Below are 27,212 nucleotides of genomic sequence, written 5' to 3'. Positions count from 1 at the left end.
ACTCAACAGAAATTCCTCTTTTTCTCTTCGCTGCCAGCTGGGGGTCGAGTCCTTGCTCCAGGCTGAGGTCCAGTGCTTCTGGTCTGAATAGCACTTCCTAATGTTCTGGGCCTCGTTTCCCCGATTCTTCAGGTGGAATTTACCTGCTGCCTTCTCTGTTACTGCTCAAAATCTCCCTGTTTATTCTCAGTCGTAAACACATATTTTCTCTCTTTTTTGCTTGTAAGCTTCTTATGTGCAGGGGTTTTTGTCTTACTCACATTTGTATCTTCCGAGGGCTTCAGATGATTCTCTTGACACTTTATTGCTCAGTAAAATGTTGAATCAATACACGTGATTTAGTGGAAAATATAGAGAAGTTTGGGATCCAGTTGGGTCAAGAAAGCCTAGATACGGACACTGGCTGTAAGGAAGCTTGCCACCCATTCCTCTGTCAACACCGTGGTCTGTTGGAACCAGGAGGCCAGAAGTCTAGCGCCCATTCTGTCACCAGCTGGCCAGCTGCTCTTAGACACGTTAAGGTTCTTCTCTGTGAAAGGAGACTAATTCGGCCCCTTTTCAGAGGATCATGACGGAGTTAAATGAGATCATCTGTGTGAAAATTTAAGCAGTTTAAAAGCACCATGTACATAGGAATTATTGACAGTGTCATGAATGTTATTTTTTGGGGGGTAGCTGATATCAATGAAATATTTGTATAATAAGGTCTGTCTGGTAGTTTGTATAGTAAATCGTTTTGTAGAAAAGAGGGCTGATTTGCCTTACACTGTAGTTTGTGGTGTAGGGGGTTTCACGTTGAGGCCTTCGAGTGGAGAACAATGTGAGGTTGAGGGTAGGGGACACGGGAGCTGGAATGGGCAGAGTTCAGTGGCTTCTGTGTCTCCTCAGGGTGGAAAGTCAGTGCACACAGCTGCCTTGGGTCTCTTCTGTCCCCGGCGCTTGTTGGTCAGGGGACATTGTGACCCCCTTCCTAGAGCATCCTACCCAGTGCTCTCTACCGACAACAGTCTTTCTCCTAAGCTTTCAGTTTTTCAGTTATATGTTAACTCTATTCTTCTTAGTAGCATTGCTGCAAATTTTAGGTAGTAGTAGTTATAATTTTTTTTCCGAGTATTTCTCCCAAAGAGATTATTTGCCTGAATATTCATATAAACCTGGCAAAGAACTCATTGCTGGGGAGCATGAGAATTGCCCCAGGGCCGAGGTGGTCAGGACTCCCGCAGTTCGGGTCCTCCTCCAGCCCCAGCCCTGTGATGTTTTACTTTCCTTTGGGATCCATGTGGAAAATCAAAAGTCATGGCCCTTCCTCTCCACTCTTTTTTATTTTAAAATTTGCTCCCATCTCATTTCTCTTGCTTCACCTCCTCTGGAACTCAATTCACCCCATACTTTTCGTTTCATTTCTTTTCTCCAGCTGTAAGTTTGATGCCCACCATCACTTGACCTCATTTTCCTGATTCCCAGCTCAGGACCCTTACCTGGCTGACCCTAGCTTCATCTCTCTTCTTCGCCTCCCTGCCTTTTACTGCTGATTCCTTCCAGGAGTTGCTTTCTCCTTCCCTCTGAGGAGGAGGTGCTGTGTGGCACGTGCCTTCTCTCCGTTTGCTGGTTGTCTCCTGTTGAACTTCCCCTGCTGTGCAGCCTTCTCAGACCAGCAGTGGTTCTGTTTCTCTGGCAGTGGCATTGGGTATCCATGGCAGCTGTAGGTCAGGGGAGAGGAGCTTCAGGAACCACTATCCGTGGACACTCGTTTATTCTGATACAGTATCCCTGGGAACAGTTTTCCCTGAGATCCTCTGGAAAAAAAAAATCATCCCCAAATGCAGCATTTTTTACCCTGTTCGTTGTGATCCATTAGTGGGAGGGGGAAAGCAATGTATTAGGCTGCAACCAGAAATTTTTTTACAAAGGGAAATAATTTGATTATAAAGAGAAAATACGTGTGCATCACACTTAGAAGGCTGTCGTGTGTGTCCAGGGTTGTGATCTAAAACATATTCTTCTTTTGATTTGGAGTCAGGACGTTGGAAAGCCATCGCCCCGGGTAACCTTCAGGATTGTTAAGCTCCTTTCATTTCCCACTCCCTTTTCCTTCTAATAGAAATGTAAGAATTTTTTTCTTCTTTTTTTTTTTTTTTTTTGTAGTTGAGATAGAGTAGAATTAGAATATGGTCTGTATGTGGGACAACCTGATGGAAAACTGAAAGCACGGTGGCTTGATGCACCAGTTTTGCGGCCGGTCTCCCTTGCTCCATGTCAGGGCCACATTGGCACCACGTCACGGCGTGGCTGCCTGAGCAGTGCTTTGTCCCAGCAAAGCTGCAGAAGGAGCCTGCGGTGAGGGCAGCCGCCTGGAGGCTCCTGCAGATGGAGCCCCACTCAGGAGGATTAGAACCCGTTAAGGATGGGGTGCCCAAGCTCCAACGGTTGATTCATCCTGGACGTGCAGGGTGATCACAGTCTGCTAAGGGGGTGGTGGGATGTGTAGGTTTGTTAGGCTCCCACCAGTATGGGGGGCGGAGTGCGTTGGAAAGAGGTTTCAGGAACCGCCCAATGACCAGAGAGAGTGTTGCTCATTCTTTTCTCTAGCGCTACGAAGTAGCTGCAGCTTTTAAGTGACTGTGGGTGATTATTAAATGTAGCCTCTCTGATTAGAAAATAGGACCTTTTTTTCCTCCCCAAAGCCCTAGGGCATGGTTGTATATCCTGGTTGTAAGTCCTTCTAGTTCTGTGTGAGCCACTGCCACAGCATGGCTACTGACAGACGGGTGGTGTGGTAGGTTCTGAGACCTAGAAACGAACCTGGGCTGCCAAAGCAGTGAGAGCGCCAAACCTTAACTACTAGACCACTGGGGCTGGCTCAATTGTGACCATCCTCCACCAGTTCCTAGTACCTTGTCTTGAGCCTGGGAGAGCCTTCCTGACCACGTGGTTGCCTTGTGTAATGGTTGCTCTGATGCGCTTCCACTGTCTCATGAGCAACATTCTTGAAAGGGAGCTAGATACGTTGAATGAATAGTGGACCTCTCCCCGCCCATAACGTGTACAGCCATCTTTTAAATCTAAAGGATTTATTAAAGTGAAAGTCAGTCTGGGTTACTGTTTAAAACCTGGCTTTTTCCTTTTAATGGTAATGTAAGAAATCTATGTCCTATAGTTAAAATAAAGTAGAATTAGAGTATGGTCTAATTAGAAATGCTTTGGCCCAATTATCCTTATTTGTCATTGGATTGGAGGGCTGTATCTTAGGACAATTTTTTTTTTTTTAAAGATTGGCACCTGAGCTAACATCTGTTGCCAATCTTCTTTTTTTTTTCTTCTCCCCAAAGATCCCTGGAACATAGTTGTATATTCAAGTTGTGGGTCCTTCTAGTTGTGGTATGTGGGACGCCGCCTCAGCATGGCTTGGTGAGCGGTGCCAGGTCCACACCCAGGATCCGAACCAGTGAAACCCTGGGCCACCAAAGCGGAGCACGCGAACTTAACCAGTCAGCCACGGGGCCAACCCTTGAACAGTTTTTTTATACCCCTTCATGTTCTAGCAAAAACAGTTAAATGGCTTTCGTATTTCCCTGAAGTCTACTGGCTTACATGGGAAGATGCTTAGAATGGACAATCTGAGATTACATCTGTGTCAAAGTGTAGTTTTGAGGGGGATAATTAGGATTTTATGATTATTGGTTTTCAGAATGAATAGGTTAGAATGTCTAATTTTAATGATTTATAAATAGAGGAGACAGTAGAGAGAAGTGAGACATTTAATTTGTTGAAAATTCTACATTGAGTATATCTTCCTCTGCCGGCCCCCAGGTGACTTTCTGTTAATGATTTTAAAATGTCAACATCTTATATTTTTTCCCGACTGATCTTTTGGGAATATTCGGCACATGGTGTTCCATCTGATGAAATAAGAAAAAAATTGCAGATCTTCTTTCTCAAGGGAAATAATTAAATTATTTTCTCTTTTTATATAAACATTTACTTTGAAATATATTTATATTTCAAGGGCTTTGATATTTTATCCAAAGCATCATTTCCTCATACTGCCTCAACCTCAAAATGGAACTCCTCTTTAAAGTATTACCCAGTATCACAAGTTTATCATATGAGTTAAATTTATGTGCTAAATGGCTAAAAGTGAAGAGGCTCCACCCTCACCGCTTTTGCCCAAGTATATGGTGTCTGTGTTGGTAGAAATTTTATATTCTAAAACTTTCTAAATTAATCTAATCCATCTAGATTTTTAAATTTCAATTTTTAAAACTTAAAACAAATTTGTATGCATTTCTCCTTTGTAGCCATTGTCCTTTTACTTACCTTGCTCCCTGTTTCCAACCCCTTCTCCTCGTGCTGCTTCTTTTGTGTTCTTTGCGCTTCCCAGCACTCTCGTCTGTTCCAGCACTACCGTCTTCCAGAGAAGAGTGAGGTCTCCAGCGTCCTTTGCTCTTCCTGTCCCAGCCTGAGTGTCCATTTACAGCCTCTCCTCCATGGTTCACTTATGTGTTACTCCCCCGTCCTTCCATTGCGTGACCGAGTGTCATGGGGGAGTGGAATGAGCCGGGGGGTGTGTGTGCGGAGTTCTGTTTGTGACTCTAGCTGGGTGAAGTTGTGCAGGTTTCCTAACCCATGACCCCAGCTTCTTCATCTTAATGAGGAGAAGGTTGAACCAGTGATCTCTGAAATCTCTGCCACTTCTTGCGTTGCATGATAAAGTGATTCACAACAAACTGTAATTAGGCTTAGCCTTCTGAGGATGGGGCAATGGACGTGTCTTTTCAGTTTGAAACAATAGCTTATTATCCAAATATGTGACTGTGTGTGTTAGATATATTTGAGCATCTCCACCTGCCTTCCCCACTCTCCCAGCCCACTCGGACTTTGGTCCAGGGAATAAAATGCAAGGAGTCAGTTTTTCAACCACCGACGTGTGTACATATGTCATCCGGTCCACCTTTGCGTGTGGGGTTCACGGTGAGAGAGGGTGGGTTAGGAGTAGAAACGTCTTCTGACGCAAAAGGACTCCTTTATTCTCACTCCCCATTATTTGTTACGGGTGCATTCTGTAAGTCAGAGCAAAAAATAAAATGACCAGCGAGTCCTGGTCCGTGAAGCCTGTTCTGTCCCCGGTAGCGCAGGATGAGGCCGGCAGCTGCCTCCCTGCCCTCCAAGTCAGTGTCGATGCCTCCGCTCGGGGAGGATGCCAGCAAGGGCGCCACTCGGGGAGGATGCCAGCAAGGGCCCCGCGCTGGTTCTTCCCCTGGGCTGCCTATTCTTAGATTCTGCAGTCTGCTGAGTTCTCAGAGTCTTAGAGGAAGACTCGAATAGCCAGGTTTGGGTCTTGGCCATGGTATATGGAGAAGTCGGACCCTTTGCATTACCATTGCTATTATTTTTCTCCATTTGTACTTTTTCACCATATACATCATTTACATTTAGGAGTGGATAGATTAATCAGTACGTGTTTCTCCCTTAAAAAATATCTTACGGGACACTTAGATTCTAGAGGATCATGTTTTAACACAATACAGTTTTTGAAATTTACGTTTTTGTTGGGCTTGGTGGTTTTTTACCCCCATTTCATCAACTCAGTTAGTAAAACCATTTTTTTTTTCTTTTTGGCAGGAGAGGGAAAAAGATACAGAAAAGATATAGAAGCAGCTAGCTCCCTCTCCCTCAAAGGTTGAGCTTTAGACTGTTGGTAACAATACAATCTACCTTCTTTCATTAAAAAAAGAAAAATTTCAAAGCTGTATTAAAAAAGTCACACATACACATGGGCATACACATACACACATGAATAAGGAATTTTTCTGCATGGTGTAAGATCCTCAAGGTGGAAAGAGCCTGCAGTGAATGGTGTTCCCCTTCCTGGCCTCCCACCGTCAGGTTCACCGCCATCGAAGATGCCAGTCGCTTGTCTCCCCATTGGCTGTTTTAAAATTCTAGTCTTATTCTGGTAAATCCCTGTTTTCTCTGTTTTCCCCCCTCCTTAGTTATCTCAAATAGAACAGTCGTTTCAATCTAGCATTCACTGCACATGTTCCAGTCATGCGGTTACAAAGTTGACATTGCAGCCTCAGCAAAGGTTATCTCTTTAAAATTCTCTGAAATTCCCCTTTGGCACATCCATTTTGGCAGCTGGGTTTATATAGGAAAGTGGTAAAGCTTTTGGCTTCTCTTTTTGTGCTTGATAAAAATAGAAATCTCTGGCCAGAAGGGCAGCTGGGCAAGAAGCTCCTTCTGTAGTTCCCATCCCTGGTCCTTGCTGAGTGTTTGCCATGTTCCCTGTAGTAAATGGGATCCCTACCACGTGCGTGTGAGCCAAGTGGGTGGTTTTTTAAAACATGAACATACTGTAGCCTGACACTTATTTTAAAGTCTTATTAGAAAACCCTGCTGTTCTAACATGTGTGTGAGGGACTGTTGTACTGTTATGACTTTTGATTTTGTAATCTTTTCGTAGTTTTCCCTTTTTTTTTTTGAGGAAGATTAGCCCTGAGCTAACTGCTGCCAATCCTCCTCTTTTTGCTGAGGAAGACTGGCCCTGAGCTAGCATCCATTCCCGTCTTCCCCTACTTTATACCTGGGACACCTACCACAGCATGGCTTTTGCTGAGCAGTGCCATGTCCACACCCGGGATCCAAACTGGCAAACCCCGGGCCACCGAGAAGCAGAACGTGCACACTTAACCACTATGCTACCGGGCCGGCCCCTTTTCGTAGTTTTTAAAAAGATTGGAACAACTCAAAGATTATATTCACTGATTCAAATCTACCTGTTGTAGTTTGGGCAGAAATATAACAGGAAAGATGGAAACTCCAAATTGCTTTCTGATGAGAGGTATTGATCACTAAATAAATGACATCACGTGCCTGTTTTCTTGGAAAAGTGCTTTCTGGGGTGAAGACAGCTGAATCCCTGGGAGGCTGCACAGGCCTTTTCTTTCTCTTTTTTTATTTTCAAGTCGCTTTTTCTAGGAGAATGTTGCTTCTGTTGGCAGAATTGACGGTTGATTGCCTTCAGAGCCCTTCGTTTCTTTCTGTTGTGCTATGACCTCCTCGGAAGCCCAGCCTTGTGCAAGTCCGGTGGATGCATTTCCATAGTAAAGATCCTCTAATTTAAAAATGCCTATGTTTGGTATAGAAACCGCATGACTGGAACATGTGCACTTATCTTTCATTTTGTTTTAAACGTAAATGGTGGTAACCTAGATGTCAAAGCTTCCATATTAGAAATAAGAAATAAAAATTTAACAATATTTTCCTGCTTATATTATTACATAAATAAGGCATATAGACTCACTTTTTTTTTCCCCTCCCCTGTGAGGATATATAAAAGATTCTAGACCACTTGTTTTTCTGTGCAGGTTCTGTTTTCTTCAAAAACAGGCAATATGAATGACAGTCTTTTGCTCTTAGGCACACACTCTTCCACCCCCACTCCTGATTTATATATGTTGCAAATATGCTCTTTTTTAGCTAAAATTTTTAGAATGAGATTTATTATCTTGTGCATTGAACGTATACTTTTTCTCTGAAGCTGCAGATTTTTTCTTGTTATGCTTCTGTTTTGTCAAAAAGCGCACTGTAAACTTTATAGATCTGTGATATCGAATGCCCTCGATGGATCCTTGGGAAGAAAGTGTTTTAAAGTGCATAATTAGGGCACTTGAGCATAAAACTACAATTATACACTTGTGTGTTAATTTTGTGTACAGTAAGACTTTAGTTCAACGCTGGTTGTAAATGAGAGGAAGCATTTTACTGCCAGTGAATAGCTGCATTTTATGAATACTTAAACAAAATCTCCTCTAATTGGCTGACCTGGAAAGAAAGGTGAAAACATCTGTAGTTAGGAGGTGGAGAATACAAAATGTATACTAGAGGTTTCTCTGTAACAGTAACTAGAAAAGTAATCTTACTTTTGTGTACGCCCATCCTTCCTGTGCCTTGGCATCATTCATGCTGTTTTCCACAATAAAGACTAACAGAGTGAAAGCAGTTTAGATAAGCCAATGAAAATGACCAAGGGACAGAGCAGGATGATAGCAATTGACAAGGAATCGTGGATCTGGTAGCATAAAGGCTTTATCTTGAATTGGTTGACCATCCATTTGTTAATCAAATTCTGTGCCCTCGCATTAGGGGGCACTCCTTGAAGCTTGGAGTTAATTTTGTGCAAACCAAATGATGTACCGCTTTACAAAGTGGATAATAATGTTCCAGAACTTGCTACCCTCAAGAGGTAGTGTGGACTAGAAATATAAATTAATTTAAGACGGATATAAATAACTTGATGGAGAATAGAATGATAATGATTACGAAGAGGAAATAAAGACTGTTCAGGATATATCCCTGACTTTTGGAAATTGAGGTCATGAAAGCCACTACCATTTAGTTCCCACAGCCGTATAGAATATGCACTCTGCAGAACGCTGGTCTGACCTAGTATTCGCATAAGCTGTGATTTGCTAAATAGAGAGCAGCTGGACTTAGAATAAGCAGTGAAATTTTGTAGGCAATTAATAATTGTAAAGAAATCCGAGAGAGATTATATGTATATTATTTTCACTGTGTTTATGTTTGTAATCTTATATTGTGTCTACCTGTTAAGGAAGTTTTAGAAAAGAAATTTGTCATGAAAAATGATGGCAAATTAGAACTTTTCCATTTGACAAGTCAGATGAATTAAAAACAAATTGTAAGCTAAAGGAGGGGGTTAAAGTAGCCCAGATATGTTGGTTATTTTTCAGTCAATCAAACAACAGCAGTATTTGTGGCCCGGACATTATCTGTCAGGAACAAGGCGTAGATGAAGGTGCGGGTGGGCTCCATAGCAGTGTGAGCTGTGCAGCGAGGCTGCTGGTGTGATTGCTCATTGAGCCTGTGCTGGAGTTTCAGATGCTTCTTGACCCTTGCGTGCTTCGCCAACCCCTTCAACTCTGGGTTGTCTTTTCTCTGTTAATCCAGGCGAGCTGGACAGAATTTGAAGGAACTTAGTGTTCCTGTACAGTGCATACAATAAGCACTCAACATACATTTGTTGCATGAAGGAGTCATTTCGGGAAATTGTGCAGGGTTTTTTTTTTCCCCCTTAGGCAAGCCTAAGGACAAGTTGTTTTTTCTTTTTAAAATCGGAAAGTGAAAAAAAGCGCCTAAATCGTTTAGGAGTCTCGGTTGGGAACTTAGCTTCAGGGACTGCAGATTGTGGAGCACTCATAGGATCTTGACCTTATAAACTTTATTACCTTCCAGCACGTTATTTTTGACCGGACATGTTGACATAATAAAATTTCCTCATGCACTTGGTTCAACCACACAGCGGCTCAACCTCTGGATTCCTTGCTGTGGGGAATTTTGAGTCTGTCTCTGACGCATGAAAAATAGCGTTTGATCTTTCTGTGAAATCGGAAGCCAGCAGAATTTGCCACAGTAAAGCCTAAAATGTAGCATTTGTGAACTTACAGTTTTTCCTGTGCTTTTTCCTTTCCGTTTTGTAGAATTTACCTGGAGGGGCTCAAACCTCTGATGAAAAACAAACGAGTAAAACTTAAGGAGCTTTCTGCTGTTAAAGATAAATTGTTATGATATACTTTTTGATAACTCTTAGAAAGACAGCAATAAATAATCCAGAATAAATTAAATTTTGTTCGAGATTCGTGAAAAACACTGAGTTGGTTTAAGAAATGATATATACCATTTTGGTGTATATTCTTCTAGGCTGTTCTTTACTCATATACCACACACGCAGATTTTCATATTCAAAAATAGCATTATACTATATATATTGTTTTGTGACCTGCTACCCCTTGAGCCCCACCTCAATAATCTGTCAACAGCCCTTCTTCCTTTTTTTTTTTTTTTTTTTTGCTTTTTCTCCCCAAATCCCCCCAGTACATAGTTGTATATTTTTAGTTGTGGGTCCTTCTAGTTGTGGCATGTGGGACGCTGCCTCAGCGTGGCCTGATGAGTGGTACCAAGTCCACACCCAGGATCTGAACCAGCGAAACCTTGGACTGCCGAAGTGGAGCCCGTGAGCTTAACTACTCGGCCACGGGGCCGGCCCCTGCTTCTTCCTATTAAATACATATTATGTACAATGAGATTCATTGATTTTAATGGCTCTATGATATTTTATTGGAACCCCCCTCCCTTTTTTTTAGCCAATCCCTATTGATTGTCATTTAGACATTTAGGCTCTTTCCATGTTTTTGAATGGGATGCTATCATGGAGGGTACAGTGACCTCCTTGCTACACATATCTTTGACTACTTGTTTCATATTTTTTTCTTAAGATAAATTCTCAAAAGTAGAGAAGAAGGGATATCGTTTCTATACGTATTGTGACTTGCCTTAGATATTTCAATTTACACACCCACCATAGTTATTTCAGGATGCCCAATTGCTGTGTAATATTTTGGATTATGTAAAGGGAAAGTAGGAAAGCTCCCTGTGGAGCACCTAGGAACAGTCATTATTTAATTGTCACATAGGAAACTTACATCAAGGCATAAATAAAGCAGGAATGGTTTAACATAAATGTTATAAAAATGTGTGAGGTCAAAAGTTTAGGTACTTCCTTCACTATTAAATGTATATACATATTTTTTAAGGTATAACTTACATACAATAAAATGCTCAGATCTTAAGTATACGGTTTGATGAGTTTTAACAAATATGTCCATCCATAAAACCATCACCCTACTTAATATACAGAATATTTTTGTCACTCCTGGAAGATTCCCTCATGCCTCTTTCTAGCCAGTCTCCATATCCCACAACCAATGCTGTGATTTCTGTCATTCTAAATTAGTTTCGCGCGTTTTTGAACTTCATATAAACAGATCATACAGTGTGTTGAATGTAAGAAAAGAAATGAAAGAAAAGATAGGTAAATTGGACAACATCAAAATTAAAAACTTTTGTGCATCCAAGGACACTGTCAGGAGAATGAAAAGGCAACCCACAGAATAGGAGAAAATATTTGTAAGTGTTGTATCACATAAAGGGTTAATATCCAGAATATATAAAGTTGTATTGTACACACACACATATATATACACGCAACTCAATAACAAAGAAGCCATTTAAAAAATGGACAAAGGACTTGAGCACATTTTTCCAAGTAAGATAAACAAATGGCAGACAAGCATGTGAAAAGATGCTCAACATTGCTAATCATTAGGGAGCTGAAAATCAAACCCACAATGAGATGATACCACTTCACACCCGTTAGGATGGGTGTTAGAAAAAGAAACGAAATACCAGGTGTTGTCAGGGATGCAGAGAAATTGGAACCCTTGTGCACTGCTGGTGGGAATATAGAATGGTCTAGCTGCTATGAAAAACAGTGGCACGGTCCCTTAAAAAATTAAACATAGAACGACCGTATGATCTAGCAATTCCACTTCTGGGTGTATATCCCAAAGAAGTGAAAGTGAAGGCTTGAACAGATATCTGTCTGCCTGTTTTCATGGCAGCATTATTCACAGTAACGAAAACGTAGACACAACCCGAGTGTCCACCATCGATAACTAGGAGAAGGAAATACTGTATAGACTTGCAATGGAATATTTTTCAGCCTTAAAAAGGAATGAAATTCTGATACGTGCTATAACATGGGTGAACCTTGAAGGCGTTATGTGAAATAAGCCAGACACAGAAGGACAGGTATTGTATGATTACGCTTGTGTGAACTACCTAGAATAACCAGATTTGTCGAGACAGAGAGCAGAAGAATGGTCACCAGGGGCTGGGATGGGGCGTGGAGATGGAGAGTCAGTGTTCAGTGGGGACAGAGTTTCAGTTCGGGGTGGTGAGGTTCTGGAGGTGGGTAGTAGTAATGCTTGCATGACTGTGAATCCACTTAATGCTCCTAAACTGTGCGCTGAAGAATGGTTGAAACAGTACATTTTATGTTACGTGTATTTTAGCACAGTGAAAAAGAACAACAGGTCTTTAATCGGGAAAGCTGAAGATACGGAGAAAAGTGCTCATTCCATTCCATACCATAAAATGAGTATGTTGCAATTCAGAAATGGGGGGTTTTCCATAGATTAAAAATATGTTAAAAATCTGTGATAAGCTTAGGACAATGTAAAGTATTACGGTTGATCTTAAATTGTTTTCCTCCAAAAGGAGGGACAAACTGATAATGTAAATGGACTCAGATAATCCAGAGGTGCCAGGTGCATAATAGAAACTGTGGCATATTTTGGTACCATAACTTGCAAGCGCAAAGCGCACATCAAGGAGGGTTGTGATATCTCTTGCAGTGTTTTTATGAGCTGCTGTGGAGATGGAACATTGGGCTGGACCATTGTGTAGCTCAAGGCACAGAGCTCTTCCATTTATATGTCAGGGGTGGGTGATTTATGTATTTTTTCCAGAGGGTTCAGTCAACAGCTACTCATTGAGCTCTTACTCCAGGCCCTGCGTTCTGAGTACAGCAATGAACTGAACTGCCAAGGCCCCGTGGTGGCTTGGGCAGATCAATTTATAAAATCCCAGACTTGAAGGTAGATGGGTTTCTTAATTTTGTAAGGATTTCACAAATCCTTTAATGTACTATTATGTTTTATTTTTATAGTATGTTTATTTCTCAAACTTTTTTCACTATAGAACTTATTTCTGTGAGTTAACTTGCCAGATGAGTGTCCCTTGTAGGAGCCATAGGGAAAATGCTGGTATAAATGTCAGAGATTTACCCATTTACAGGAAACCTAGACGACCATAACGAAGGCTTTGGCCTCGCCTTGCCCCAGGCGAAAGGCCTGGAATGGATTAGGGTCCCTGGAGCAGCGCAGCCCACCGAGGCTCTTTTCTCTCAAGGCCCTGTCCTGGGGGCTGTTGCCTCCATGCCTCTTCCTTTGGGGGCAGAGCAAGGAGAGAATATGTGGGGTAGGGTGGAGGTAACATCTTTATTTTAGAATTTTGAATTATGAAATGACTTAGGCATACAGAAAAGTACAGAAACAGATATAATAGACGCTTGTGTAGTTACACCAAGGTAATACGTGTTAACATTTTGGCACATTTGCTTCTATCTCCCTCTTTTTTTTAAAGGGAAAAAAATGCAAGGCTGAAGGTCCACCCCATCTTTTCCTCTCTCCCCACCCCAGAGAGAGTCATATATTTCCTTTTCAATGCATGTTTTTGTACTTTTACTATATATATGTATTCATAAATAATATATGCTACTATTTGGTGTATTAAAAATTTATACAAATGGTACCTCATTCCATTAACCTTTTGTTGCTTTCTTTTTATTTTTTGTTTTGCTGAGGAAGATTGGCCCTGAGCTAACATCTGTTTCCAATCTTCCTCTTTTTTTGCTTGAGGAAGATTGGCCCTAGGCTACATCTGTGCCAGTCTTCCTCTATTTTGTATGTTGGATGCCTGCCACAGCATGGCTTGATGAGCCACCTGTAGGTCTGCACCCAGGATCCAAACCCATGAACCCGGGCTGCTGAAGCAGAGTGCACTGAACCACCAGGCCGGTCCTTGTTGCTTTCTGCTTTCTTTTTAAATTCAGCATTGTCTTTTTAAGATTTGAACCATTTTGATACGTGAGTCTTAGTACTTGCTTTTTTTTTTTTTTTTTTTTACTACTATATAGAATTCCCTTGTATGACTACAGCAAGCTCTACTTTTTCCATTCACCTACTGCGTTAGAGTTAGATTGTGTCCTCTTTCATGGGTGTATATTTACAAGGAGAATTGCTAGGTCATAGTGTCAGTGTGCCTTTCAACTTAGTGGGGAAACTGCTTTCTAAAACTTCTTTAGAAAGAAGAACAGGGAGAAGATAAACCTTGATCATTTCTTCAATTTTGAAGTATGAGCAAGGAATTTAAGGTTAGGTAAAATGAAAAATAGAGCCTGGAATTCTGCACATAGAACATGATACAGAGATGTGACAGTTCTCATGTCATCTCTATATAAAAAAAAGTATTTACTTAGTAAATACTTAAGCAAATCATTGTTAGCTAGACTTTGCAATAATGCTTGAAAGCGTTCATATTTCTTTGAAAATTGGAATAAATTTTTTGTTATTGTGCGTGCTCACGCTCCACTTTAGGATCCTCTTTATTTAGAAGTGAGTGAAATAAATTCTTGTTTGTCTTGTTTTTTAAATAACAAACAGAAAAGCTTGGATCCCAGGCATTTTCTGGAGATTTCCATTTCGTTTAGTTGAGTGATTTTCTTCGTATTCAAACCATTATAAAGGTGCGGGGCATTGGCTGGGCCGTAATCACTTAGAGGGTTCACAGTTAACAGCCCAGGACGCTGTGTTGCTGTTGGTATGAGGTTCAGTGCTTTTGACTGTTAGATGAAGCTAAACATATGTGTATCAAAAACCTGGATGGTACAAGTGACTTCAATTTTATAACGTGTTCCTTCATTAGTTCAAAATTTTATATAATTATAACTTGATCTAGTAATCCATTAAACAACATTCATTCATTCAACAAACATTTATTGACTGGTGGGCCCTCTTCAAGGAGGCATGACGTTAGTGTGGGAGCTTATAGTCCAGTGAAGAGGATATTCAGTAAACCCCTGAGTGCATAATCAAGGCGTTAACTAGCTAAATCAGATCACCTCCGCTGTGGAACTGGCATGAGAGTGATGGCGGTCGGCGCTGGGCTCAGGGGGGCTGGTCAGGAAAGGGGCGGCATCTGAGCTGAGTGCTTTGTATCCTCACCTCTCAGTGGTTCCTGGTGCTCAGTCGCTTGGTTAAATTTCACTTGCATCCAGCAGCCTGGTGACCTTATTTGCCCTGAATGCGGTTGAGAACTAAGAGGTCAACGAGGACACCCTGAGAAGCCAAGATGGATTTCACAGAACTTGAAGCGGAAAGCTCAGTGCTTCCCTCATGGCCCGTCCCCTGGGCCTTCATCCTTTAACAGTGAGGGGGGGTCTCAGTCCGCAGGGCATCCCGTAGAGCAGGGAGGTCAGAGTGCCCAGCAGTGGCTGAGTGTCTGGATGGTGTGTGAGAAGACGGCACAGCCAGACCAGGGTGACACCCTGGGGCTTGTCCAACAGCCTCGACCGTCAGTGTGCTACAGCTCAGCCCGTCGATTTATGCTTCCTGATAATGATTGTTTGGTTTAAGATGTCAGGAAAGCACGTGATAGATCTTTGAAAGCCCTGCGTCTAAATTGATTAAAACAAAAGCAATATTGATCCTCAAAGAATTAGACTTTAGGGCCAGACAACTGAAGTAGTCTATTTCGAAATTGGTTTTTAAAAGTAACGCTTAGGAAATAATTAATATTTTAGAGAGGGCACGACAACTTGTAGTTTAATAAGTAATAACAGCATCCGTGTGGAATTCCAGGTAGGATTATTATATTGCTGGTTGTGATACTGTGTACTGAGAGAGAAGGTAGCCCCATCGTACAGGTGGAGATGTGAGACAAATATCATTTCGTGATTGACCATCTTCACGCAACTGAGGGACACGAAGACTTGGATTCAGATTTCGTGCACTTCTAACCCAGAGAGTCTTTAGCTAAACTCGAGTTGAGGAGTCTGCTCTGTTGTGGCGCCCGCATGAGGACAGTAGACCAGGGGCAGCCACTGGGCACTAGGCCCCAGGTCTGAGCAATAGCCCGGTTTGTACTGTGCTGTGTGTTACCTCATCCCAGGCACTCGGAGGGTGAGGTGCTGGTTAGGTTAGTGCCAGAGGACGCAGACCACGCATCTGAAAGGCGAGCAAATCGATTTTTAATTTTTTTGATGGCTTCCCCTGTGACATTTTTGATGGCTTCCCCTGTGAAGTTTGTCGTGTTCTGCGGGGTCATTGCTCTGGCTCCGCTGAAGACTTGCTTGCATTCCCTCCCACCCTAGCTGCACCCCGACTTACCCCTGAACTTTCCAGAGCTGGAATGGAGAGTAACAATTCTAACCGGTTCATGCTTGCACCAGTGTTCGTAGACTCCTGCCATGTGTCCTGTTGTTGTCTTGCTGAGAAAACGGAGCCCCCTCCCCAAACAACACTTCCATGTTGTGTGTAAGGGTTTCTGTAAACCAGAAAGTCAACATATTAAAGTGCGATTCATAGGGGAGTTGCTGGCTGCGTTGACGGAGCTTTGCAGTCATTTCAACACTGGCGAAAGTGTTATCCTAACTGCTTCAAATCAAACTGCAAAGATGCTTGTGTGAAATGCAGTATTAGATATCAAATCTAACATATGGGTGTTGAGCGGAAGGATATGTGTTGTGGTGGTATATGGTGTTCTAGCATGTGGAGCTGTATTTTATGGAAATTCTTTGGCTTGGCTTATGGCTGGGACATACATTCATTATGAAATATCAAGCTGTAAAATAAATAGAAAGCAAAGAATTCAACTGTGCTGTTAAACGGTTTCCAATACAAACTCGCCTGCTCTGTTGACTTAGGCTCTGTGTGATGAGAGGCATTTGTGAGCCATTGTGGCCAAGTGCTCTGTCATCATTGCTGACAGATCTTGAAAACAATCTAGATCAGGTCAAAAGGAATATGAACTTTAGCTTTTTCCATTTTTTCCTTTTACTTCGTCGGATGTGTTCTGAATTACTGTGCTAATTGGTTCTAGAGGCAAAGTGTTTAATTTCCTCCTTTTACCATTCCGTCTTCTTCCTCATTCAATAGTCTCTAGTAAATTGGTTTTTTAAGCGTGTGTCTGGAACTGATCACTGAGTTCTCAAGTGTGTGGGCTTATGGGGCTCCAGTTCTTGGAGTTCTCAAATGGCCCGTATTGTGGTATTAACAGTGACTTCACCATTCTCGTCTCTGGAGTGCTTTTTGCCATCCTGATTACTTGTTTTTCTTTTCCTCTCCTACTCTCTCTCCCAATTAGAAAAAAAGTCAATAGATTTCTCATTTGAAAAAACATTAAAAAATATCATCAATGGTGTATTTATGGCATGAGGAAGGACTTTCCTTTGAACAGTGATTTCAAGGATTTTTAGGCTCATGTCAATTAGAGGTGGAGAAGACTCATTTGGGGCCATTTTTGTCTATCTCTCTGCTCTTTGCAGTGCAGTGTGCTTTGGTTTACCTCATTACCTGTTTTATCAACTAGGAAAATACTCCCTTTGTATTAGACATGAATGTCTTTCCTTCAAGAACTCACTGATGATTATATTGTTTGATATACATAGTATTACTTTCTAAAGGGTTTTATTTGATTGTAAAGCAATGTAGTTTCTTTTTAGCAAAAATAGCCCATGGAATTGCTAATGTAACTGGTACAGTATCTGCTACAAATGTTCCGGGACGTTCTGACCTCAGTTGAAACAAACACGCAGCCTCTACATGACCCAAACTACAAGCATCCTACAAAATACTAGTCAGTGAACTTGGACTGGTGGAGTTCATTTTCATTTTGAGTGTTGCATGAGAATGGATTAACTTAATGCTTTGACTTTCTTAGCAGAGACTATTTTTAAATGTCAGTATAGAGAGCTTTTCCCTCTGCCGGGTTTTTATGATGTTATCAATATTTGATATCTGATCAATTATTTTTCAAAGCAATGTCAAATTATCTTTGACTTCATTGACAATATGTGAATAGAAGGCAGTGTGCCGATTTATCTAATGGAGAGAATGTTAAAAATATTGAATTGCTTAACAAAGACTCCCGTTCTTGTTGCTGAGTTGAAACCATATTTGATTTCCTTGAATTGCACATTTTGACTTTCTCACTTGCTTTGCGTGACTCCTTGACAGATGCCACCTCAGTATGGACAGCAAGGTGTGAGTGGTTACTGCCAACAGGGCCAGCAGCCTTATTACAACCAGCAGCCGCAGCCTCCGCACCTCCCTCCGCAGGCGCAGTATCTGCCATCCCAGGCCCAGCAGAGGTACCAGCCGCAGCAGGTGAGCACAGCTCCTGGTCCCCGGGCCTCTGTTCTGCCCCCGTGGCCTGTGCGCAAAGGCCAGGCTGGGGTCTGAGACCTCTTCCTGTCCCATTTGAAAAATTCTGTTCTCAGTGGGAAAAAAATGTAGGTTTGAGAAAATGCAAAACCATAACCTGATCTAAACTGTTTGTTTGTTTCTGGATGGGTGTTTGAGATTGAAGGGCGGGAAGAATGACTAGTTTCATGGCTTCTTACGTTACTTGTTAGTGACAGCAGAACATGCCAGTCATTTCGTGTTCAGTGTCATTTGTGTTCTGAATCTCTCAAGAAAGCGCTCTGTCACTTTCTTGAGGCTTATTCAGGAAAATGGTTTTATCGATCATTTAATCTTGCTAGTTGGCACATAACTTGGTATTTTTATCTTGAGCTTCTTTGGGCTTTGTTTCTGTTTTAATGGTAAGTGCTACTATATCAAAATGCTGTTGCCTTTGGCAGTGTTATTTTTCTTAAACTAGCTTATAAGCAGATAATCACTTCAATTACAATATATTAAAATACTAAGGGGAATCGTGTACTTTATGTATATTAAGCAGTTTCTAGTTTAAATTAGCCTCATTAAATACTCTTTTAGGTTATTGGGCTATATATTTCAGCTTACATGATCTGTAGAAAAATGTACGTATGCGTTTGGTAAAGTGATTGTTTCATGTTGTTTTAGAGACTATTACTGAGTGATATTAAAAGGCGTCGTGAGCTTGGGACTGGTACCCTGAATCCGAATAAAACTCTCATAGCTCTTCCAGTCAGAAGCATGAAAACGTAACTTTCCATTTTATATTGTCCTCTCTTCCTTTCTCTTTTGTGGGGTGGGGGCGGTGAAGACAGGGAAGACAGTAACACTGACCCTTCAGTTTTTAAAGTGCTTCACACGTCTTGAAGAGATCGTTGATGCTAAGCAAAATATATAAAAATAGGAAGCTTGATTTCAATCATTTCAGCTGATTTCTTAGGTATTTTCTTGGGTTCATTGGAGTCTTCTCCCACGTGGCTTTTACTGAAGAGTTCTAAAGAGGAGTTAGGACTTCAGACAAAACATGTTAGAGCAGCAGCTGAGATGGGAGATCCTGTAGAATCTTATTTTTGCATATATGTTTTCAAAATTTTGGTATTATATAAAGGGATTTATAGATGTAGGAATGTACATTATTGCACCGTTATTTGGTCTAGTCTTTTATTAAAATGTGGGAAAATTAAACAACCTTTCAATCTCATTGCTTTTTAAGTGAGAGAGGCTGGTGTCTGATTTTATGATGTATAAAGTGACAGGCTTTTTCAAGGGCTTTCGGGGTCTTACTGAACTTCTCTGTAGACATAGACTGTTTCGTCATGTCGTCAGAATTTAAGGACTCAGAGAGATTACTCCTTTTACTGTGCTGTGCTTAGGTGAATCTCTGATTGTAAAACCCGTTTGATTAAAGATTCTGAGTGCCAGTCATTTCCTTCAAGACCAAGCTCAAAATTTACTTCCTGTATGAAACAGTCACTGATGACTTGTAGCACGTGGCAATTAGTTATTTAATATCCTTCCCATTTAAATATTTAAAGCATACTACAGGTAACGTCTTATTTTAATGAATACTATTTTAATGTGCTCAGTTTAACTCTATTTTATGCTTTGATTGATACTATCATGATTTTATTGACTTGAATACAATAAATTATATGGCGGGAAATGCTATATAACCGTGACACTCTAACATAAATATTGTCTTTTATTTTGCTGAGGAAGATGAGGAAGATTCACCCAGAGCTAACATCCGTTGCCAGTCTTTCTCTTTTTTGCTCAGGAAGATTCGCCCCGAGCTAACATCTGTGACAGTCTTCCTCTATTTTGTATGTGAGCCACTGCCACAGCATGGCCACTGATAGATGAGAGGTGTAGGTCTTTGCCCGGGATCTAAACCCAGGCTGCCAAAGTGGAGCCTGCTGAACTTAAGCACTAGTCCACCGGGGATGGCCCATTATTGTCATTTTTTTATATTCTGAGGAAAACTAAACATTCCTCAGAGTATGTTGGAAACTTTTTCTTGTTTTCCTAACTCTCTGACTGTAGAATGCCTAAGAGTTTTTTGTTTCATGAAACTCATGATGGGACAAAGTGGTGGCAGTTGGAGACATTTACGTAGCCCCATCAGAGGGTCTGGTTTGACGGGGTCAGTTCTGGTTTGTAGGGAGTTAGATGTCCCAGTGGATTTGGAAAATTTCTCTAGGAAATGAGATCTAACATTTTAGATATAGTTGGCTTCTCCAAAAACAGAATAATCCCCCCAAATCTATCTCAAAACAAAGTAAAAATAACCAATAGAGTATTTTCAAAATCAAGCCGAATTTTAATAAGAATTTGTGATACTGAATTCACGTACGTTTAAATTGGAAGAAACTCAACTACATTTAATGTAACAAGCCAATGTTTCATAGGAGACAAAACGTTCCTTTCTGCAGACTTTCCTTTTGTTTCCAAACATAGCACACCTAGTCTATTGATGTTTATATTGGGGAATCAATCCCCAAATAATACTTTGTATCTTTTGTTAATATGATTAATACAAAAGCTAATTTTAGGGTTGCATTTAGATACCTCACTTTGTGTCTTTAACATTTTTTATAGTGTTTTGAATAATCAGTCCGTTCATATGTTTCAAAAATTAAAAAGTACAAGGAAAGGATACAGATAAAAGTCCTCCACCAACCGCACTTCCTCCTGCCTCGTTCACCACCCGCCTCAGCCTTTGCCAGATAACCACTTTATTAGTTTATTGTGTGTCTTTCTGATTTCTTTATACAAAGAAGCCAAATACCGTCACTTAATTTTTACCCTGTTTTTACACAAATGGTGGCATACTATAACACCCTGAACGGACTCTTCTGTTCTTTGTCATCCCCCTCCCCCACCCATTTGAATACGTGTTCTGTAGATCTTTCCAAAGGAGTACAGAAAGCCATGCTTCGTTCTCTTTTTATAGCTTCTTCCCATGTTATGGACGTACCATAATATATTTAACCAGTTTTCTTTTGATGAGCATGTAAATTATTTTTGGTTAGCAGTGCAAACAATACTGCCATAATCAACTTTGTCCATGTGTCATTTCATAAATGTGCAGGTGTATGTATAGGATAAATTCCTGGAAGTGAGGCTGCTGGGTCAATGAGTATATACAGTTATAATTTTGGTGAATATTGCTAGATTGTTACTCTCAGGGGTTGTACCAATTTATACTCCCACCATCTATGTGTGACAGTACGCGTTTCCCTACACATGTGCCAATAGCTTGGTTTCACGAAGCTTCTGAGATTTTGCCAATCTGATAATGTAGTTTTTTGGCTTTTTTTTTGGTTTTGTTTTTGAGGAAGATTAGCCCTGAGCTAACTACTGCCAATCCTCCTCTTTTTGCTGAGGAAGACTGGCCCTGAGCTAACATCCGTGCCCATCTTCCTCTACTTATATGTAGGATGCCTGCTACAACATGGCTTTTGCCAGTGGTGCCATGTCCGCACCCGGGATCCCAATCGGCAAACCCTGGGCCCCCAGGAAGCGGAACATGCGCACTTAACCGCGGCGCCACCGGCCAACCCCCGATAATGTAGTTTTAAGTTGCGTTTAGGAGTGATGTTGAGTCTCTCGTCTATTTCCAGGTGTTTGAGTTTCCTATTTTCTGAACTTAAATTCCTATCTTTTTGTCCTGAGTTTTCTCTTCAGTTGATGGTCTTTTCAAAATCAATTTATGAAAACTCTGCGTATGTTAGGAGACTCGGCTTTTGTCTGTGATGTAAGTTACTCACCACCCTCCCTCATCTTGTCATTTGTCTTTTGACGTTAATTATGGCACCTTTCTGGGTCATACACAGGGGCTTTTTAAAGTTTTAGAAATTTTTATATAGTCAAAATTATCAGTCTTTTATGATCTCTGGATTTTATTTTTGGTGGCAGTACGAGCCTTCCATACTCCAAAGTTGCCAAGGAGCTCTCCCGTGTTATTTGTAGTATTTTTATAGATTCACTTTTACATTTTACTTATCCCAACCTATGGAGAGAGGTTAGATGCATCTTAATATTTTTTTTCTAGATGGCTACTTGGTTAAGTACCTTTTCTTTATTTCTTTATTTCTTTATTTTGAGGAAGATTAGCCCTGAGCTAACTGCTGCAAATCCTTCTCTTTTTGCTGAGGAAGACTGGCCCTGAGCTAACCTCCTTGCCCATCTTCCTCTACTTTATATGGGGACGCCTACCACAGCATGGCGTGCCAAGCAGTGCCATGGCCACACCCAGGAGCTGAACCAGCGAACCCCCAGCCACTGAAGTGGGATATGCAAACTTAACAGCTGTGCCACTGGGCCCGCCCCCTGAGTACCTTTTCTTGTTAGATTATTATATGAGGACTCTCTAGGGAAACAGAATGTGTATATGTGTACATTTACACATCCTATGGATCAGGATAAAGAGATTTATTATAAGGAATTGGCTCTCACAGTTATAGAGGCTGGCAAGTCCAAAATCCACAGTTTGGGCCAGCAGGGGCAGAGCTGATGTTCCAGTTCTAGTCCCAAGGCTGGCAGGCTGGAGACCCAGGAGAGCCACTGGTGAAGATGAAGTCCAAAGCCAGTCTGCTGGGAAATACCCTCCTGCTTGGAGGAGTCTGGTCTTCTTGTTCTATTCAGGCCTTCAAGTGATTGGATGAGGCCCACCCACATTGTGGAGAGCAATCTACTTGATTCACAGTCACTGATTTAAATGTGAATTTCATCCAAAAACACTCTTCAAGTTGACACATAAAATTAACCATTACAGTTATCTTTCCCCAATTGATTGAAGATGTCGCTTTTATTGTTTCTGAATTCCCTTAGGTACAGTATTTTGAGGTTATTCTGGGATTTTTCATTCTTTTTCGTTGGTCCTTCTATTAATGCACCAGTACTAGACTGTTTTTATTATTTTTTAGTATTTGGTAGGATTGGTATATCTTAATTCTTCTTTTTTAGAGTTTTCTTAGTTGTTGGAGTTTGCTTATTTTTTTTAATGAACTTCATTTCTTACCATGCTTTTTGAAAAGAATGCTGTCTTTTTTGTTGTTATAATGGGATCTTTTTTTGTTATATATATATATATATTTTTTTTTTTTTGAGGAAGATTAGTCCTGAGATAACATCTGCTGCCAATCCTCCTCTTTTTTTTTTTGCTGAGGAAGACTGGCCCTGAGCAAACATGCATGCCCATCTTCCTCTACTTTATACGTGGGATGCCAACCACAGCATGGCTTGCCAAGTGGTGCCATGTCTGCAGCTGGGGTGCGAACCAGTGAACCCCAGGTTGCTGAAGCAGAACATGTGCACTTAACCACTGTGCCACTGGGCCAGCCCCTTGTTATATATGTTTAATTTTCAGTGAAACAGATGATACTTATAAAAGAATATGGTAAAACAAAAAGAAGTGCCTCATGTGAACAACTTTTGCCTTGTTGAAGCCCACTGACCCCAGACCAGGAGCATACTTGTCCCGAGACAAGTTGGGTTTGTTCAGCTTGTGTTTCTGCAGGCCAGGAAAAATTTACCCGAGTCGCCTCAGGAGCATCGTGAAAAGATTTGGGGGTAGAGGGAGTGTCCAGGGTGACCTGTGTGCTGAATGGTTCTAAGAGGGATCAGGAAGTGGGGGTCAGTCCTGGGTTGGCTGCTCTCAAGAAGCTTGGGGGCCTTTGGTGACTAGGTGTCTCCATTTTTATCCACGAGGCAGGAGGACTGAAGGGGGCCGGGTCATCACTGGCCAGGAAGCACCAGCCTCCGAGAGGAGGTGTCAGTTAGAAGACGTGGGTGTTTACCCCCTTGGTGGTCAGAAAGTGACCTGGTCCAAATCTGCTTTCAGCCCCGTTCTGTGCGGTGGAGATGCTTCCGTCGGCTTGTCCTCGTGGCCGGCTTCCCTTTTGTCCACGTTCCTGCTCCACCGTCCCCCCTCTGCTGGGGTCACTTCTCTCTCTTTCTTTACTGGTTTAGGTAGTTTTTAATTTCTTTTAAAACATTCTTCAACAAAGCTGTCGTATGTTTTTCTTAGAATTATTCCTGTATACCTTATATTTTTGTTGCTATTGTAAATTGTATCCTTTTAAAAAATTGTATTTTGTCATTGGTACTGGTATATACAAAATATAATGAACTTTATATATTAAACTTTTATGTCCGGTAACCCTTTAAGTTCTTGTTAATTCTACTAACTCGAATCATTTGTAGAGTCTCTTAGGTTTTCTCAATTTTTTAAAAAAAATTGATTTTTAAAAAAACATGCCCTGGGACCGGCCTGGTGGTGCAGCGATTAAGTTTGCATGTTCCGCTTTGGCTGCCTGGGGTTCGCCGGTTCGGATCCCGGGTGTGGACATGGCACCACTCATCAAGCCATGCTGTGGCAGGCATCCCACGTATAAAGTAGAGGAAGATGGGCACGGATGTTAGCTGAGGGCCAGTCTTCCTCAGCAAAGAGAGGAGGATTGGCAGCAGATGTTAGTTCAGGGCTAATCTTCCTCAAAAATAAATAAATAAATAAAATTTAAAAAATTAAAAAATCGACCCCTTCCCCTTTTTTGTCTTTCTGAAGACTAGCTTCTCCAGTGCGTTGTTTGAACGGACTGTGCATTTTTGTATTATCTCTGACTTCGAAGAAGGCTTTCATCATTTCATCATTAAATATGATGTTTGCTCCTTTTTTTTTTTCTGTAGCCGCCCACTATTCCCCAAGATAGTTCCCTTCTTTTTAAAGTTTGCTGAGAGATTTTAGCGTGACTGGATGCTGGATTTTATCTTAGGTGTCTTTTTGTAACTATTGAGAGGATTGCTTTGTTTTTCTCTTTTAATCTGTTATTGGGGTGTATTATTTGTGTTGTTTTTTTTAAAGTATTAAACCAAACATGTGTTTGGGGTAAACCCAGCCTCCTGGTGTATTATGTTTTTATACATCATTGAATTCAGTTTGCTGGACGTTTATTTAGGTTTCTTGAATCAGTGTTCGTGAATGAGATTGAGGTGCAGTTGTCCTTGTGAGGTTTCGCATCTGCATTATGGGGTTTTGCAAAATGAACCGGAGAACAGTCCCTTTTTAAATTTAAAATGAAATTTAAATTTAATTTTACTTTATGTTAAAATTTGGAATGATCCGTTCTTGAATGTTGGGTAGAAGTGTCTGGAAAACCATAAAGGATTGTGTAGCCCTTGTTTTTTTTTTAAAGATTTTATTTTTCCTTTTTCTCCCCAAAGCCCCCCAGTACATAGTTGTGTATTTTTAGTTGTGGGTCCTTCTAGTTGTGGCATGTGGGACGCCACCTCAGCATGGCTTAAATGAGCGGTGCCGTGTCCGCGCCCAGGATTCGAACCGGCGAAACCATGGGCTGCCGAAACAGAGTGTGTGAACTTAACTACTCGGCCACAGGGCCGGCCCCAGCCCTTGATTTTTAACTTTTGTCCCATTCCTGATTTTTTACTTTTGATCTTATTTCTTTTGTGAATATAGGCTTATTCAAGTTATCAATTTCTTCTTGAGTCAGCTTTTTGCTTATATATATTCCTTTGTATTAGGAATTTATCCATTTCATCCAGTTTTTCAAGTTTATTGACATAAAGTTGTTCATAATAGTTTTTATTACTTTTAGTTTCTATAGCATGCAGAGTTAAAGACTTTTTTTTTTTTTGAGGAAGATTAGCCCTGAGCTAACATTTGTTGCCAATCCTCCTCTTTTTGCTGAGGAAGACTGGCCCTGAGCTAACCTCCATGCCCATCTTCCTCTACTTTCCATGTGGGATGCCTACTACAGCATGGCTTGCCAAGCGGCGCCATGTCCTCACCCGGGATCCAAACTGGTGAACCCCAGGCCGCCGAAGCCAAACATGTGCACTTAACTGCTGCGCCACTGGGCCAGCCCCTTAAAGGCATTTTAATTCATAAAGTTCTTCCTTCTTTCTTTTGTTCTTGGTTAATCTTGCCAGTGATTTGCCTTTCCATGGCAACTTTGGTTGTTGTCCTCTCTATTACATGTTCTTTTTTAAAAGTTTACTTGAATTCTGTGTTTACGTTATGTCTTGCTTTCTATTTTATTGATGTTTATTTAGTAATTAAGGGAATGCTTAGCTTATTTGAAACATTTTTGTCTGATGAAGCCAAATGTAAGACTAAAACATTTCCTCTTAAGTACAGCTTTGGCTGAATCTCTCAAATTTTGGTGTGCATTATTTTCGTTCTGTTTTAGTTCTAAGAATTTTCTTTCGTACCTTCATTCTCTGTTTTTGAAGACAGCTTTATCGAGGCCTGGGTCTGTGTTCTCTTCCCTCCGCAGGATTGGTGTGTGCTTTTGCCAGTTGCCTGTGGGCACAGTCCTCTTTTGTGTTCTATTTTGTAAAGTTTTATTACCAAAAAATTCTTAATATGCTGATAAACAGAATGGTATAATGAACACTCACATGTCGCCATAATTGATCTCATTTACTACCCTGGCCCCATTCAGGTGTCCCCAGTCGTCCTCAGAATGCTGTTATAGTCAGTTTTTTTCAAGCAAAATTCAGACAAGGTTAATACACTAGTTTGGTTCCTGAGTCTTTTTGTCTGGAGCAGTTCTCTCTTGCCCTCTTCTGGTTCATTTCTTTGGCGTTTTGAAAGAACTGACTCAGTTGTCCTGTGAAGTGGCTTTGTCTGATTGTTCTCTCTTAATGTGGCTTAACTTGTTCATCCAGCCCTTCTATTTCTTGTAAATTGCATGCTACATCCGAAGGCTTGAAGGGAAACATTTTTGTTTGTGGTTGTTGTACATCATGTCCCCAACATTTTGGGCCCTGTTCCTGTCCAGTGGAGGGGTCTGTGATCCCCCCTTTGAGTGAAGAAGCCTCCAAATGGCTTTAGCCCAGGCTGTCGGGTGACCATCAGCTGGCTGTCTTCCAGCCGAGGCTGCGGAGACATCGTGATGAAGACAAGCCTTCCCCTTTGTGCTCGGTCCAAATTCCTCATCCACAGAATCTGTGAGCATAACACATGCTGGTGACTTGAGGCCACTAAGTTTGGGGTGGTTTGTGACACGTCATTCCTGACAGACATAGTGGGAACACTTCACAGGTGATGCTCTGAGAGTATTACATCAGGATGAACATCCTGTTTCGTTGTCCCACAATAGTGAGGTTAAGATTGATCAGTGGGTTCAGGTAGTGATAGCCTTGGGGACCACTTTAAATGGAATTCTCTTTTTGAGGTTTTGCAGACCACACCATTCAGTTAATTTTGACCAGAAGCCCTGGTGATGGTTAGCCTGTGGTTGCTAATTCTCAAAGGAGCCGTTCTTTAAT

General features: G+C 41.2%; 1 protein-coding gene across 11 annotated transcripts in view; it reads left to right on the top strand.

Annotated features, from left to right (window-relative positions):
* The window catches only part of ARID1B (AT-rich interaction domain 1B), a 413,167-nt gene that overhangs the window by 105,851 nt on the left and 280,104 nt on the right, over nt 1–27,212 (top strand). For all 11 annotated transcript variants that reach the window (XM_044761123.2, XM_044761128.2, XM_044761127.2 and 8 more), the window contains exon 3: nt 17,718–17,867. In XM_044761123.2, coding sequence (XP_044617058.2) covers nt 17,718–17,867 — 150 coding nt within the window. The remainder of the gene's footprint in view (nt 1–17,717; nt 17,868–27,212) is intronic.

This window comes from Equus asinus, chromosome 1, assembly GCF_041296235.1.
Source record: "Equus asinus isolate D_3611 breed Donkey chromosome 1, EquAss-T2T_v2, whole genome shotgun sequence".
NCBI classification, from domain to species: domain Eukaryota; kingdom Metazoa; phylum Chordata; class Mammalia; order Perissodactyla; family Equidae; genus Equus; species Equus asinus.
This window is presented reverse-complemented; position numbering and strand designations above follow the sequence as displayed.